The sequence below is a fragment of the Orcinus orca genome, chromosome 5, assembly GCF_937001465.1.
Source record: "Orcinus orca chromosome 5, mOrcOrc1.1, whole genome shotgun sequence".
In the NCBI taxonomy this organism is placed as follows: Eukaryota; Metazoa; Chordata; class Mammalia; order Artiodactyla; family Delphinidae; genus Orcinus; species Orcinus orca.
The window spans coordinates 12,136,019-12,153,304 of NC_064563.1; the positions used below are offsets into that span (position 1 = coordinate 12,136,019).

The following is a 17,286-nucleotide window of genomic DNA, read 5'->3' on the forward strand; positions in this document are numbered from 1 at the left end:
TAAGGGAAAAATGGAAAAGAGCCACCTCTTAGATTACTTAATTTGTTGAAAAAAAGGGTGTCCGTGAAAAGCAATGACACTATATATTTTAGACACTAACAAGTTAAGTTCTGGGTCTAGTTAAGAAGTACCAGGTGAGGGAAGTTCTCATTTTCACAGGCCTTATCTGCATATCATCACTGTCCCTACTTTACAAAGGGACTCTCCAAGGCAGTACAGGTAATCAGCCACAGAAGGGGTGTCGAGTGAAAAAAAATACACAACCTAAAAGTTGAGAATTATACTTTATTCTGTGGACTTACTGCAGACTTAAGTCTAGGATACAGCCTCTCAGATAGCTCTGAGATACTGGTCCAAATAGGTAAGGGAGGAGCCAGGATATATAGGAGTTTCTGCAAAAACCCAGGTAATCGACCATCAAAAGATTACTGCTAGGGCTTCCCTGGTGGCGCAGTGGTTGAGAGTCCGCCTGCCGATGCGGGGCACACGGGTTCGTGCCCCGGTCCGGGAGGATCCCACATGCCGCGGAGTGGCTGGGCCCGTGAGCCACGGCCGCTAGGCCTGCGCGTCCGGAGCCCATGCTCCACGACAGGAGAGGCCACAACAGTGGGAGGCCCGCATACCGCAAAAAAAAAAAAAGATTACTGCTAATTAAAGAAAAAACAGACATCTCGAGTTAATGAATTTAGTGCTTCTCTACGTATGGGAAGATGCAAGAGTCTGAGCTTATTGAAATCATTCCTTTGATATGCACCTTGGCTATCTAGGGCCAGTATCCTGCTTTTCTCCATCCTGAATCCCCTCAGTGTGCACCATGGGGGATGGTGGCTACAGTGGCTGATGGCTTGATGGCCCCAATATCCTTTGTTTACTGAAATGGGCAGGCGACATTCTTTGTCCACAGTGGGAGTAACACTTGTTTATTCTACTCAATGAAACAGGTACTGAGTGCCTATGTCATGTCAGCACTATGCCAGGTTCTGTGGCTACAGTGGCTTCCCTCTTCGTAGGCCTCCACTCACAGCAGGGTGCTGGGTACCTGAGGAGCTGGAGGCCAGCTGCCAGGGCCATCAGACTGCACCCCCCGGGAGATTCTCCAAGAGACTGGGGCCCACCCCCCCACAAGCCCCCAGCTGCCTCTAGGTGCCTGAGGTCTCCCCACCACTCTCTGCTCTGTCAGAGCTGACAGTGCCGTGAATGCCAAGTACTGTTCATCTCAATCTGGATAATCTCTAAAAGGTTCTCTGACCATCAGTCAAAGCAAATTAGCTGTCCAACTGCTGGGAAACAGTCCATATTAAAAAAATGCCCCCCCACCTCCCAACTTGAAGAAGGCCGCTCCAGCACACAACCTTTCCCAAATGTACAGGTGATGACTAGCAGAGAAGTGTTAAGAGTTAAACTCAGAACACGATCCAGCTCTCCAACTAAGCAGCCTATTCCACTCAAATCCAAGCCTCAGCAAAACCCAAAGTCAAGCAGATTCTCGGCACTCAATAACCAGCAATGGGACTCACAGGATCCCCAAATGTCTCTGACTCAGAAGCCCAGTCATTTGGTTTTATTGTGTCAGTAGTAACTCCCACGTTTGTTATGCCCGGTAATACTAAGTGAAGTTTTGATCTGGAACAGAGAAATGGCTGTGTGAAATTTACCTCCCATTTTGTTGCTCAATTGAACTTTGTCTAAATCAAGTGTCACGATCCTCTGCTATATTAGAAAGACCAATTTGATAACAAAGATCTGAGTTCAAGGGCTGAGTTCTCCATTTACTTGAACAAGTCCTTTAAACTTAGGCCAACAATGTAATTTATCACCCAAAACAGGGCCCTTGTGAAGGTGAAAAGGGGGTGCTACTGACAATTATACCAGAGGAAGAGTTATAAGCCAGGACTACCCCAGGCAAACAGAAAGCAGGGTCATCCTATCTAAATCTCTGAAACCTTACTTTCCTCACCTGTGCAATGGGGATAAGCACCAGGGTGGCTGTGAGAATCAAATAACAACTTATTGTCTAATCGAGGGCTTTGTAAACAACAGGCAACAATACACATAAGGCATTTGTAGGATAAGGCATAGGCTTCTAAAAGAAGTACACTAGTACAATTAAAAAAGTATTAATCCCAAGGAGGAACATACCTAGACACACAGTAATCAAACTGGCAAAAATTAAAGACAAAGAGAAAATATTAAAAGCAATAAGGGAAAAGCAACAAATAAGATACAAGGGAATCCCCATAAGACTATCAGCTGATTTTTCAGCAGAAATGCCGCAGGCCAGAAGGGAGTGATGTAATATATTTAAAGTGATGAAAGGGAAAAACCTACAATCAAGAATACGCTGCCCAGCAAGGCTTTCATCAGATCTGACGGAGAAATCAAAAGTTTACAAACAAGCAAAGCTAAAAGAATTCAGCACCACCAAACCAGCTTTATAACAAATACTGCAGGAATTTCTCTAAGTGGAAAAGAAAAGGCCACAACTAGAAACAAGAAAATTATGAAAGAGGAAAGCTCACTGGTAAAGGCAAACATATAGTAAGAGTAGGAAATCATCCACACACAAATATGGTATCAAAACCAGTTATCATGAGGAGGAGAGTACAAGGGCAGGATATATGAAATGCATTTGAAATTAAGAGACCAGCAATTTAAAACAATCATGTATATATACAGACTGCTATATCAAAACCTTATGGTAACCACAAACGAAAAATCTGTAATAGATATATACATGAAAAAGAAAAAGGAATCCGAAAACAACACGAAAGATAATCCATCACACGAGAAGAGAACAAAAGAGGAAAGGAAGAAAAAAGGCCTAATAAAACAAATCCAAAATTAATAAAATGGCAATAAGAACATACAGATGGATAATTACCTTAAAAGTAAACAGATTAAATGCTCCAATCAAAAGACATAGACTGGCTGAATGGATACAGAAACAAGGCCCATATATATGCTGTCTACAAGAGACCCACTTCAGATCTAGAGACACATACAGACTGAAAGTGAGGGGATGGAGAAAGGTATTCCATGCGAATGGAAATCAAAAGAAAGCTGGAGTAGCAATATTCATATCAGACAAAATAGACTTTTAAATAAAGACTGTTACAAGAGACAAAGAAATATACTACATAATGATCAAGGGATCAATCCAAGAAGAAGATATAACAATTGTAAATATATATGCACCCAACACACGAGCACCTCAATATATAAGGCAAATGTTAACAGAAATAAAAGAAACTGACAGTCACATAATAATAGTGGGAGACTTTAACACCCCACTTACATCAATGGACAGATCAACCAGACAGAAAATCAATAAGGGAACACAGGCCTTAAATGACACATTAGACCAGACGGACTTAATTGATATCTACAGAGCATTCCATCTGAAAGAAGCAGAATACACATTCTTTTCAAGCGCATATGGAACATTCTCCAGGACAGATCACATGCTGGGCCACAAAGCAAGCCTCAGTAAATTTAAGAAAACTGAAATCATGTCAAGTATCTTTTCCAACCACAATGCTATGAGATTAGAAATCAACAAGAAAAAACTGCAAAAAACATAAACATGTGGAGGCTAAACAATATGCTACTAAACAACCAACAGATCACTGAAGAAATCAAAGAGGAAATAAAAAAATACCTAAACACAAATGAAAACAAAAACATGATGATCCAAAACCTGTGGGACATAGCAAAAGCCATTCTGAAAGGGAAGTTTATAGCAATACAAGCTTCCCTCAGGAAACAAGAAAAGTCTCAAACAACCTAACCTTACACCTAAAGCAACTAGAGAAAGAACAAAACACCAAGAAGGAAAGAAATCATAAAGAGCAGAGCAGAAATAAATGAAATAGAGACTAAGAAAACAGAAAAGATCAATGAAATTAAAAGCTGCTTCTTTGAAAAGATAAACAAAATTCATAAACCTTTAGCAAGACACATCAAGAAAAAAAGGGAGAGGGCCCAAATCAAACTTTGAAACAAAAAAGGAGAATTTACAACAGACACCACAGAAATACAAAGGATCACATGAGACTACTACAAGCAACTACATGCCAATAAAATGGACAACCTAGAAGAAATGGACAAATTCTTAAAAAGGTACAGTCTCCCAAGACTGAACCAGAAAGAAACAGAAAATATGAACAGATCAATTACAAGTACTGAAATTGAATCTATGATTTAAAAACTCCAGAACACAAAAGTCCAGGACCAGATGGCTTCACAGGCGAATTCTATCAGATATTTAGAGAAGAGGTCCAAGAGGGAGGGGATATATGTATACATATATCTGATTCACTTCACTGTACAGCAGAAACCAACACAACATTGTAAAGCAATTATACGCCAATAAAAAAATTAAATTAAATTAAAATAGGGAAGAGTTAACACCTATCCTTCTGAAACTATTCCAAACAAACTGCAGAGGAAGAAACACTTCCAAACTCATTCTATGAAGCCACCATCACTCTGCTACCAAAACCAGACAAAGATACCACAAAAAAAGAAAATTACAGGTCAATATCACTGATGAATAGAGATGCAGAAATCCTCAACAAAATATTAGCAAACCAAATCCAACAATATATTAAAAGGATCATAAACCATGACCAAGTGGGATTTATCCCAGGGATGCAAGGATTCTTCAATATAGGCACATTAATCAGTGTGATACACCATATTAACAAACTGAAGAATAAAAACAATATGATCATCTCATTAGATGCAGAAAAAGCTTTTGATAAAATTCAACATCTATTTATGATAAAAAACTCTCCAGAAAGTGGGCATAGAGGGAATCTACCTCAACATAATAAAGGCCATATACGACAAACCCACAGCAAACGTACTCAACAGTGAAAAACTAAAAGCATTTCCTCCAAGATCAGGAACAAGACAAGGATGTCCACTCTTGCCACTTTTTTTTTTGCGGTACGTGGGCCTCTCACTGCTGCGGCCTCTCCCGTTGCAGAGCACAGGCTCCGGATGCGCAGGCTCAGCGGCCATGGCTCACAGGCCCAGCCGCTCCGCGCCATGTGGGATCTTCCCAGACCGGGGCACGAACTCGTGTCCCCCGCATCGGCAGGCAGACTCTCAACCACTGCGCCACCAGGGAAGCCCCACTCTTGCCACTTTCATTCAACATAGTTTTGTAAGTCCTAGCCACAGCATCACAGTCAAATGTCATTCAGTTCAGAGCTCAGTTTCCCTCATCAGCAGGACTCCAGACAGCTTACAGTTACAGCCCCAAGTAAGAGATATTAACATCATAATATGGTCATTCAGTAAATTCTCCAGAGGGAACCCCAGGCCTAGTAAAGAAAGGACACTTCCGGGTGGGTGAGAGCTCCATTCTGGACCCACTCCAGGAAGCAGCAGGGTCCTTTGGCCTAGGAATCAGAGACCTGGAGCTTCCCTCTGGCCCCAGGCTCTGCTGCCTCTGCTGTAACATGGAGATGCCAAGCTATCCTTAGGCTGCCTCACAGGCTGGAACTGAAGGGCAAATGACGCATGGGGAGTTTTGTGCGGTATGCTAGCCGTACAAAGGGAAGGCAGGGTCTGCAGACAAGAGAGGAGAAAGTGGTCTGGCCTGACCAGAGGTGCTGGTCATTTCCAGAAGTCCAAGCTGAGCGCCTGTTCCATGGCTAGGACCTGCACTCTGGAGGGATGCAGGTGAGCCCCTGATGACCTTACACCACTAAGGACGTGGTTCCAGGCACCACCTGGCTTATCCAGCTCCACCCCCCAGCACCCCACTCTCATTCTGTGTGGTAGAGGAGCAGAAATGAGAAACAGAGAAGGAGGGGAGGTGCAACTGGAAAATCTCCCACCTAGCTGATACCATGGCTGGACTTACCCTGTAATTCTCTGACTTCCAGGCATTACAACTCTCAACTGCTCAATCACACTACTGGAGTTTCCATTAACTTTCTGTGCAGTTTTCTTAAACTTGGCTCAAAATAACCCCTCAGAAGTCTCAGAAATTCTGTCCTGTAAAATTTGAATTCAGGAATTGGCAAATTACAATCGACCCACAGGCCAAATCTGAGTGTTCTGGTGAATGCCGTCTTATTGGAACACAGCCACAACAATCTGTTTACATGTTGCCTAGGGCTATCTTCACACTACAAAGGCAGAGTTTTGTAGTTGTAACTGAGACAGGGTGGCCCTGGAAGCCTAACATACTATCTGGCTCCTTATGAAAAGCTTGCCAAACCCAACTCGTAATTCTACCTGCCTCAAAATACAACAGAAGAGAGTACAGTCCAAACCTGTTAAATAAACTGCTTTTTCTTCAAAGCTGGCAAGGTTTCACTTTAAAAAAAAAAATTCTAACAAATCTCACTTTTACAGAGTCAGCATTTTTGCGTGTTGAACAAACCAAAAAAAAGCGTTTTCAGATTTATCATCAGCGGGAAAAGCATATTTTCCCACACAGCCATAAATCTATTATGCTGAACTACTTTACATAAACTCCTCAAAAACACATTGGCTTAAAGCTGAATCCACAAACACACCACTCTTGGCCCCAAAGCAATTTTCTGAAAGTAGAATAAGCTTGAGGGTGGGGCCTAAATAATACTCTTTTACATTAAAGTATATTCTATTATTAACACTAAAAATTAAACTACTGCGACAATGCAATTTCTGACCATGTTTATAGAAGTGTATAATCCTTCCTTATATGAAATAGTTTTCTAACTGTTAGTTTAAATACACTTACAAAACTAAGCTAAGTATTTTCAAATACGTGAAGAATCATTCAAAAGCAAAATCAAATATCCAACTGACACTTTTAAAAGAAAATGGGGTTACTCACAGAGATAAAGGGTGAGGATCCTTTATTTCCCAGCCCTCGACACCCCTTTGGGTTGGTGGATTAGCCCTTCTATGGTCTGAATATGGAGGAAAATATCTGCACATGGGAAGGGGTAACAGGAGCTCGTCCACCTTCCTTTCTCAGATGTTAGTGCTTTCTCCCTTTTGATGAAATAGGAAGTTGTTCTAAAGTAGGGATAAGAACAAGGACTTTGAGACATGGTGCCAAAAAAAAAAAAAAGAAAGAAAGAAAGAAAAAGCAAGCTACTCGTAAAATGTAGGCTCTAAAAGAAGTTCTATCCCTAAAATATAACCTTAAACCTTAAACCTTATGCCTGTGAGGATAGCTCCCTCCATTGCTGCTACACTTCCTTCATCAAAAACAAATCCATCAGGACTTCACTGGTGGTGCAGTGGTTAAGAATCTGCCTGCCAATTCAGGGACATGGGTTCGATCCCTGGTCCAGGAAGATCCCACATGCCACGGAGCAACTAAGCCTGTGCGCCACAACTACTGAGCCTGCGCTCTAGAGCCCATGAGCCACAACTACTGAGCCCACGTGCCACAACTACTGAAGCCCACGTGCCTAGAGCCTGTGCTCCACAACAAGAGAAGCCACCGCAATGAGAAGCCCACGCACCGCAACAAAGTGTAGCCCCCACTCACCACAACTAGAGAAAGCCCGCGTGCTGCAACAAAGACCCAACACAGCCAAAAATGAATGAATAAATAAATAAATTTATTTATTTAAAAAGAAAAAATCCATCCATTCCAAGTTTAAAGGGAACAATTTGAGTATTTTGCTGTCATCTTTTCAAATCAGTTGTCATATGCCCTGTTCAGAAAAGTTCTGAAGAGAAAAATAACAAACTTGCCCTGACTGTCTTCACAGGGATCAAGCTCATGTAATGCCCTCTCAGTAAGCCAGTCCTAACTGCGTGCCACCTGCCAGCGAGGAGAACCTGCCCTGGCCCAAGATACAAACCTCCCGGCGAACGACATCTGCAGTTCTCTCCAAGTGATCAGTTTTCCTTTTGGATTTCATTACGCTTTAATAGAAAGTAAAATTAGGTTATTAAGTATTATCCTCCTGAAAATTAATTACACTAGTAATTATCGTGACTATCCAATACCTGTCATACCTGTAGCTGGAAAGCAACAGCATGACTATCCACAATACAATATAACATCATGGATCCCAGAAAGCGGCCCATGAAAATCTGCACATCTAACTAAAGCTTAATGATCCACTGACAGCATGCACGTGTAAGCAAGATGTTACAATATGCCTCCCATGATCATCAGCAGGTCAGGTCTTTTTGAAAATCAACCTCAAATGACACTGAAGGTGACAACTCACCTGCTTAGAGTAAGGTGGCGCAAAGCGCTGGGTGTCAGTCTACTCGAAGCAGCCTGAGCGCAGATGGCCCCCACAAAGCCTCGCAGCAACGCAGGAATCACGACAGCCATGGTGCTTCCTGGGAAACAACAAACTGAAAGTTAAAATATTTTAAGGAAAAGTAGGGAAATATCAGACTATCTTAGGGGCCAGTGAAGAAGAGTTTGGATTTTTGTTGCTGACATTATGAGCTGATCTAACAGCAAAACAATTAACTTCACCCTGACAAAATTTCTGCTACTACATACAACTGATTCAACTGATCTCCACAGCACATACGTATGTAATTATGGTGTTCAAATATTTCTGTTCTCTATTAGTTTCCAAAATCTCTGACCAAACTCATGGGACTAATCTTCTGCTATTACAGAAGAGGACAGTAGATTTTATAACTGCCTAATAATTATATTCTGCCCAGAGCACCGTATAAGTCTTTAATATTTCTTGTTAGATAAAGTGAAAGGGACAAATTTTCTGAGGTTCACAGCAATGAGAATAAACAAACTCCAACTACATGCAGTAACATAGGTATCACAAATATCACAGTAAATGAAAAGAATGAAAGAAGCCAGACTCAAAGAAGTCAGTCACACAGAGTACAAAAACAGAAAAAACGAATCTATGCAGTTAGAAATCAAGTTAGTAATTACTCCTGGTGAGGTGCCAATGACAATGTCTTTTCTTAATATGAATGCTGATGGGTATTTTCATTTTGAAAAAAGTTCATCAAATCACAGAGAAGTTTGGGGGCAGTAAAAATACTCTGCATGGTACCATAATGACAAAAGTCATTAAACATATGTCCAAATCCACAGAACATACAACACCAAGAGTGAGCCGTGGTGTTAGACTTGGGGTGATTATGATGTATCAGTGCAGGTTCATCACTTATAACAACTGTCCCACTCTGGTGGGGGATGTGGATGCTGGGGGAGGCGATGCACGTGTGTAAGCAGGGGGTGTATGGGGAATCCCTCTACTAGCCCTCAGTTTTGCTGTGAACCTAAAACTGCTCTAAAAAAAAAATCAAGTCTTAAAAGTTCAATGAAGCAGTCCTCTTAGGGTTTATGTACGTCTGTTTATATGTTACACTTCAATAACAAGTTAAAAAAAAAAAAAGCCAGAAAGATTCTCCAACATTTCAAATTCTAAAAACTACTGGCCTATCAGGGAAAGCACTGATTGGAAGTCAAATGATACATTCTTTTTGCTTCCTATCACTCTGTTTTCCTCTGCCAATTTTTAACTATTTCTTTGCCTAACATGGCCACTTTTAACACGTTATATTGCCATATATATCTGTCCTTTCCTATCTCAGTTGGCTTGAGAATAAATGAAAATGTATGTGAACACTCTATTTCCTGAGCTCTTTGGAAGGTACTACATAAATTAATTGTAATAAATACAGTGTTAGAAAAATATTCAAGTGAGGTGTGCTGCATTCCTACTCCACATTCATTAATTTAGCCCTTCATTTGACAAATATTTATTAAAGCCCATCACATGGCAGGTCCTGGGGATACAAACATGAACAAAACAAAGACCTTAGGGAGCCTACATTTAAAAGACAGACACAAGAAATAAATAAAAGTAAGTAAATTGAGCAGTGATATCAGTCATATGTAATTTATTCAGTTATAATCAAATCATATCAAAAATCCACTGTTTCATAACTAGTCTTTAGACAAGATAAAAGATCTATTTCTTGCCATGCAGCATCACTGTGGATAAACATGCTACTCGCTACTTTTCTCTCTAGTAAATGAAGTAAGTATAAGGCCTCTTTCACCTCATGTAAGACTATTACACGTAGTTTTTCTCCTTTGAATGTAGTAAACCAAAAATGGTACATAAATCATTGAAAGAAAGAAGGCAAAACTTACTTTAGAAGTCCATGAGAGTTCAGGAGTCATTAAGAGTAAGGCTGGCTGACTGACTGACATGCAATATTCTGGTCCTGCATTTACACTGAGACCTTTGGAATATACACCAGTTGGAACACAGACAGTGTTTCCATATACTGAAATTCTCAGAAAGTTCCTGCAATGGCAGAGACAACATATAAGAACGATGTTGCGGAAAATTAAAAAGCACTGTCTCTTAGTGGCAAAAGGAAAGGCTCATTGTAATCAGCAAGAATCACCGCAGAGCAAGCCGACTCTCAAAGACCCCCTTTCCATTCATTCCTCCTCCTGTTTCCACTTTTCTTGTCTGACTGTCTTGCTGCTTCTCTCTTTCACCTTCCTTGACCGTCAGTCTGTAACTTCTGCTGCTTAGGGTATCCACCCCATGAACAACCAGCTCAATGGCTGGAATGATACAGTTACATGTCACTTGGGGTCAACTTCCCTGATAAAATTTAACCGATATGTAGGTACATACGGACACCCTGTTCTGCTCAATGTTTTGGACAACTACTGCTACAATAAGTTGTCCTCATCTAAGACACATATTTTAGTGATTATGCTGTCTGAACGGTCTACTGCTCAACTGAACTGGAAAACAAAGAAATGTTAATTTTTAAAAGCTGTTCTCTTTAAAATTCTAAAATCTTGTTTTGTAACAATAGTAACCATGACCAAGAGCGCCACCTACTGGTAAAAAGAAGGGTATTTCATCAAATTGTGTTCAAAGTGCCTTCCAAAGCAATAGGTATTTAAAGAAAAAAAAACTACCCATATTTTGAAATATGTCCAGTGGTTTTATATATTCAATGTAAGTATTAATTAACTATGGAAAATTAACATATATTAAGTAATTTTCAAAAACATACAAAAAAGAATATTCCATCAATGTTTGTATCCTCATAGGCCTTACCTCACCAAAGTTATTTCTAAAACAGAGAAAAGTATCATAAATGCTAAATAAAACATACATCCATTTAAACAGTGAACTACAAGCAACAGATAATTATGACACTATACATATAAAATCCTGAAGATGCTACCAAAAAACTACTAGAGCTCATCAATGAATTTGGTAAAGTTGCAGGATACAAAATTATACCCAGAAATTTGTTGCATTTCTATACACTAGCAACAAAAGATCAGAAAGAGAAATTAAGGAAACAATCCCATTTACCATCACATCAAAAAAAAAAATACCTAGCAATAAACCTACCTAAGGAGATAAAAGACCTGTACTCCGAAAACTATAAGATGCTGATGAAAGAAATCAAAGATGACACAAACAGATGGAAAGATACACCATGCTCTTGGATTGGAAAAATCAATATTGTCAAAATGACTATATTACCCAAGGCTATCTACAGATTCAATGCAATCCTTATCAAATTACCAATGACATTTTTCACAGAACTAGAACAAAAAATTTTAAAATCTGTATGGAAATACAAAAGGCCCTGAGTAGCCAAAGCAATCCTGAGAAAGAAAAACGGAGCTGGAGGAATCAGGCTCCCTGACTTCAGACTATACTACAAAGCTATGGTCATCAAAACAGTATGGTACTGGCACAAAAACAGACATGTAGATCAATGGAACAGGATAGAAAGCCCAGAAATAAACACACACACCTATGCTCAATTAACCTCTGACAAAGGAGGCAGGAATATACAATGGAGAAAAGAGAGTCTCTTCAATAAGTGGTGCTGGTAAAACTGGACAGCTATATGTAAAAGAACGAAATTAGAACGTTCTCTAATACCATGCACAAAAATAAATTCAAAATGGATTAAAGACCTAACTGTAAGACCAGGTACCACAAAACTCCTAAAGGAAAACATAAGCAGGACACTCTTTGACATAAATTGCAGCTATATCTTTTTGGATCTGTCTCCTAGAGCACGGGTGCAGGGGGGAACCAGGTCGCAAGCAGGAGGTGAGCAGCGGGGAACTGAGCGAAGCTTCATCGTATTTACAGCCGCTCCCCTTCGCTCACATTACCGCCTGAGCTCCGCCTCCTGTCAGATCAGCAGCCGCATTAGCACAAACCCTACTGTGAATTGTGCACGCAAGGGATCTAAGCTGCATGCTCCTTATGAGAATCTAATGCCTGATGATCTGAGGTGGAGCTGAGGCAGTGATGCTAGCACTGGCGAGTGGCTGCAAATACAGATTATCATTAGCAGAGAGGTCTGACTGCACAGAGACCATAATAAATCAATTGCTTGCAGACTCATATCAAAACCCTATCAGTGAGTGACAAGTGACAATTAAGCTGCATCTGGTGGCAGGCTTTATAGTGGCAAGCGAGTTGCTGTACTTCAATTGTACAGTTGCATCTAGTGGCAGGCTTTGAGTCAGAATCCAACACATATTTAGTCCACGCGTGGCCCACCCATTATTTTATTTACCACTTCCACTGTGCCTCCTTCCCGCACTGCGCACTTGTCTCAGTCAGAGTTTTGGTAAGCCCACAAGCTAACCCTAGCCAAAATGCATAAAAAACAAACGTCTCTGGAGAGCTTCTTTGAAAATGGGGAAAGACCCAATGATGAGACAGCAGAAGACTCTAAGACTGCCAACAGAAAGAAAGCTGGATTTAAAAGAAAATACCAAGAGTCCTACATAATTATGGGTTCATTGCAACAGGTTATTCACATTCTCCAAGCCTGCTTTTGTATAATATGTGGCAACTGGCTATCCAACAAAGCCATGAAACCTTCAACTGCTTCACCACATGGAGACCAAGCACCCTGCATTAAAAGACAAGCCTTTGGAGTTTTTCAAAAGAAAAGAACATGGACACGAAGAACAGAAGCAATTATTGAAGGCCACCACTTCATCAAATGTGTCTGCACTGAGAGCATCTTTCTTAGTGCCCAACCACATTGCTAAAGCTAAGAAGCCCTTTACTATTGGTGAAGAGCTGATCCTGCCTGCTGCTAAGGACATTTGTCGGGAACTTTTAGGAGAGGCTGCAGTTCAAAAGGTGGCATGTATTCCTCTTGCAGCTAGCACCATAACTAGATGAACTGATGAAATAGCAGCAGAGGATACTGAGACACAATTGTTAGAGAGGATTAATGAGTCACCGTGGTATGCAATCCACGTTGATGAGTCTACTGATGTTGACAACAAGGCAACAACGCTTGTTTTTTGTGCAATATATTTTTCAGAAGGATGTGCATGAGGATAAGTTATGTGCACTTTTGTTGCCAACCAACACCACAGCTGCAGAACTATTCAACTCTTTGGACTTATCGGGACATATCAGGAAAACTGAATTGGTCATTTTTTTAAATTAATTAATTTACTTTTGGCTGCATTGGGTCTTCATTGCTGTGTGCGGGCTTTCTCTAGTTGTGGCAAGTGGGGGTTACTCTTCATCGCGGTGCATGGGCTTCTCCTTGTGGTGGCTTCTCTTGCTGTGGAGAACGGGCTCTAGGCGCACAGGCTTCAGTAGTTGTGGCACACGGGCTCAGTAGTTGTAGCTCGCAGGCTCTAGATCACAGGCTCAGTAGTTGTGGCACATAGGCATGTGGGATATTCCTGGACCAGGGCTTGAACCCGTGTCCCCTGCATTGGCAGGTGTATTCTTAACCACTGCGCCACCAGGGAAGCCCTGAATTGGTCATTTTGTGTCAGTATATGTGCCGACGGAGCACCTGCCACAACTGGACAGCTTTCTGGCTTCACCACTTGAGTCAAAGAGGTCGCTTATGAATGTGAGTCTACGCACTGTGTCATCCGTAGAGAAAGGCTGGTTAGCCGAAAAATGTCACCTGAACTTAACGTTTTGCAGGATGTGATTAACATTATCAACCACATTAAAGTACGTGCCCTTAACTCCCAACTGTTTGCGCAGTTCTGTGAGGAGATGGACACAGAGCACACACGTCTTCTCTTATACACAGAAGTGAGATGGCTTTCTAAAGGTAGATCACTGGCCAGAGTTTTTGAGTTACGAAAGCCGCTCCTGAGATTTCTTTTAGAAAAACAGTCACCACTGGCACTACATTTCAGTGACACAGAATGGGTCGCAAAACTTGCTTACTTGTGTGACATATTCAACCTGCTCAGCGAACTCAATCTGTCACTTCACAGGAGAATGACAACTGTGTTCAAGTTGGCAGATAAAGTGGCTGTATTCAAAGCCAAACTGGAATTATGGAGGTGACAAGTGAACGTTGGGATTTTTGACATGTTTCAAACATTAGCAGAGATTTTGAAAGAGACTGAGCCAGGGCCTTCTTTCTCCCACTAGTGCATGATCACCTATCTCAGCTTTCAGAAGAGTCTGAGCATTACTTCCCAATCACAAAAGACTCCCGAACCGGGAAGGTATGGATCCGTGACCCATTTGTGAATAAGCCAGGTGAATCGACTTCGTCCGTGCTAGAAGAGAATCAACTGCTTGAGATAGCAAATGACGGTGGCCTTAAAAGTATGTTTGAGTCAACTTCAAATCTCTATACAGTCTGGATTAAAGTCAAGGTGGAATATCCTGAGATTGCCACAAAAGCACTGAAAAACCTACTTCCATTTCCAACATCCTATCCTTGTGAAGCAGGGTTTTCTACAGGGACAGCAACCAAAACGAGATCACGGAGTAGAGTGGACATAAGCAACACACTTCGGGTGTCCCTGTCTCCCATCACCCCCAGATGGGACCATCTAGTTGCATGAAAACAAGCTCAGGGCTCCCACTGATTCTGCATTAGGGTGAGTTGTATAATTATTTCATTATATATTACGATGTAATAATAATAGAAATAAAGTGCACAATAAATGTAATGCGCTTGAATCATCCTGAAACCATCCCCCCACCCCACCCCACCCCACCCCGGTCTGTGGAACAATTGTCGTCCACGAAACCAGTCCCTGGTGCCAAAAAGGTTGGGGCCGCTGTCCTAGAGTAACGGAAATAAAAACAAACAAATGGGACCTAATTAAACTTAAAAGCTTTTGCACAGCAGAGGAAACCATGAACAAAACGAAAAGACAACCGACAGAATGGGATAAAAAATTTTCAAACAATGCAACCAACAAGGGGCTCATCTCCAAAATATACAAACGGCTCATACAGTGCAATATCAAAAAATCAAACAACCCAATCAAAGAATGGACAGAAGATCTAAATAGACATTTCTCCAAAGACATACAGATGGTCAAAGACACATGAAAAGATGCTCAGCATTGCTAATTATTCGAGAAATGCAAATCAAAACAACAATGATGTATCACCTTACACTAGTCAGAATGGCTATTATCAAAAAGTCTACAAATAATAAACGCTGGAAAGGGTGTGGAGAAAAAGGAACCCTCCTACCATGGTGGTGGGAATGTAAACTGGTACAGCCTCTATGTAGAACAGTATGGAGGTTCCTTAAAAAACTAAAAATAAAGCTACCATATGATCCTACAATCCCACTCCTGGACATATATCCAGAGAAAACCATAATTCAAAAAGATACATGCACCCCAATGTTCACTGCACCACTATTTACAATAGCCAAGACATGGAAGCAACTTAAATGGCCACTGACAGATGAATGGATAAAGATGTCATATATATATATATATACACACACACACACACAATGGAATATTACTCAGCCATTAAAAAGAATGAAATAATGCCATTTGCAGCAACATGGATGGACCTAGAGATTTTCACACTAAGTGAAGTCAGACAAGGAAAGACAAATAACCACATGATATCACTTATATGTGGAATCCAAAATATGATACAAATGAACTTATCTATGAAACAGAAACAGACACACATAGAAAACGAACTTATGGTTACCAAAGGGGAAAGAAGGGGAGGAATACATGTTTGGGATTAACATATACACACTACTATATATAAAATAGATAACCAACAATGACCTACTGTATAGCACAGGGAACTATACTCAATATTTTGTAATAACCTATTAGGGAGGAAAATCTGAAGAACATATATACTTATGTATAACTGAATCGCTGTGCTATACACCTGAAACTAACCAACAATGCAAATCAACTATACTTCAATAAATTTTTTTTAAAAAACAAAGCCACAAAAAAAGAAAAAAACTACACATATTTTGAAATTTATGTCCAATGGTTTTATATATTCAATGTATTAACTATATAAAATTAACATATTAAGTAATTTTCAAAACTATACAAGAAAGAATACTCCATCAATATTTGTATCCTCATGGGCCTTATCTCACCAAAAAGTTATTTTATTTTTAAAAGAGAGAAAAGTATCATAAATGCTAAATAAAACAGATATCCATTTAAGCAATGAACTGCAAGCAACAGATTAAGATTTAAAATGAATGATACTAGTTTCTGTTCAATAGCTACATTCAAATTCTTTAACAATTATTGAGGCACCAGGCACTATTTTAGGTTGTGGAGACACAATAAACAACCAGACACAAGGCCTTTGCCATCATGAGGCTTTTATCACAATGTCTACAACAGATAATAATAAACAGATAATTAACAAGACACGGATTACAATGAGTGTGATAAAGGAAATAAGAGTGATGGGGTAGGTGGGGGAATATCAGGAAAGGTCTCTCTCAAGAGGCATCAGAGCTGAGACCCGAATGAGGGGAAAGAGGCAGCCAAGCAGGCGTTAAGTGCAGAGCACTGGAGCGAGGCCCCATCACAGAAACAAGCCTGGTGTGGTAGAGGAAGCACAGCCAGTGTGACTGGAGAGCAGTGAGCCAAGGACAGTGACAGGACATGAGGTCAAGTAGGGAGACACGTGCCAGGTCACAGCAGGCCACAGGAAGGGTGTGGACTTTCTTCTAAAGGTGATGGGCAACAACTGAAGGGTTTAAATAAACCAGGGGAGGGACGTGATCTAATTTACATTAAAGGATCACTCAGGCTGCCCTGTAAAGAACAGATCGCAGAGGGGCAGGAGTTGAAGCAGGAAGTTCAGTTAGAAGGCACCAGGCTAAGTGTAGATAGGATAAAACTCAGACAGAAGCAGATGAACATGGAACAGATTTTGGAATTAGAGCCCTATCACTTGCTGATAGACTGGATGAGGTGTGAGCAAGCAGAGAGAGAAAGAAAAACCAAGAATGCCTCAAAGAGCATGAATGCAGAGATAAACTCACAGAGCTAGCATGGCACCT

The 17,286-nt window shown here is 40.7% G+C and overlaps 1 protein-coding gene across 2 annotated transcripts in view; it reads right to left on the reverse strand.

The window, feature by feature from the left end:
- Positions 1-17,286, reverse strand: part of OXNAD1 (oxidoreductase NAD binding domain containing 1) — a 55,750-nt gene that overhangs the window by 35,260 nt on the left and 3,204 nt on the right. The window contains exons 2-4 of one of the 2 annotated variants that reach the window (XM_004271929.4): positions 10,121-10,277; positions 8,199-8,316; positions 7,824-7,887 (exon numbers count right to left, since the gene is read on the reverse strand). In XM_004271929.4, the coding sequence (XP_004271977.1) occupies positions 7,824-7,887; positions 8,199-8,308 (174 nt within the window). In that variant the 5' untranslated portion in view covers positions 8,309-8,316; positions 10,121-10,277. The remainder of the gene's footprint in view (positions 1-7,823; positions 7,888-8,198; positions 8,317-10,120; positions 10,278-17,286) is intronic. The other variant, XM_033431990.2, reaches the window with a different exon arrangement.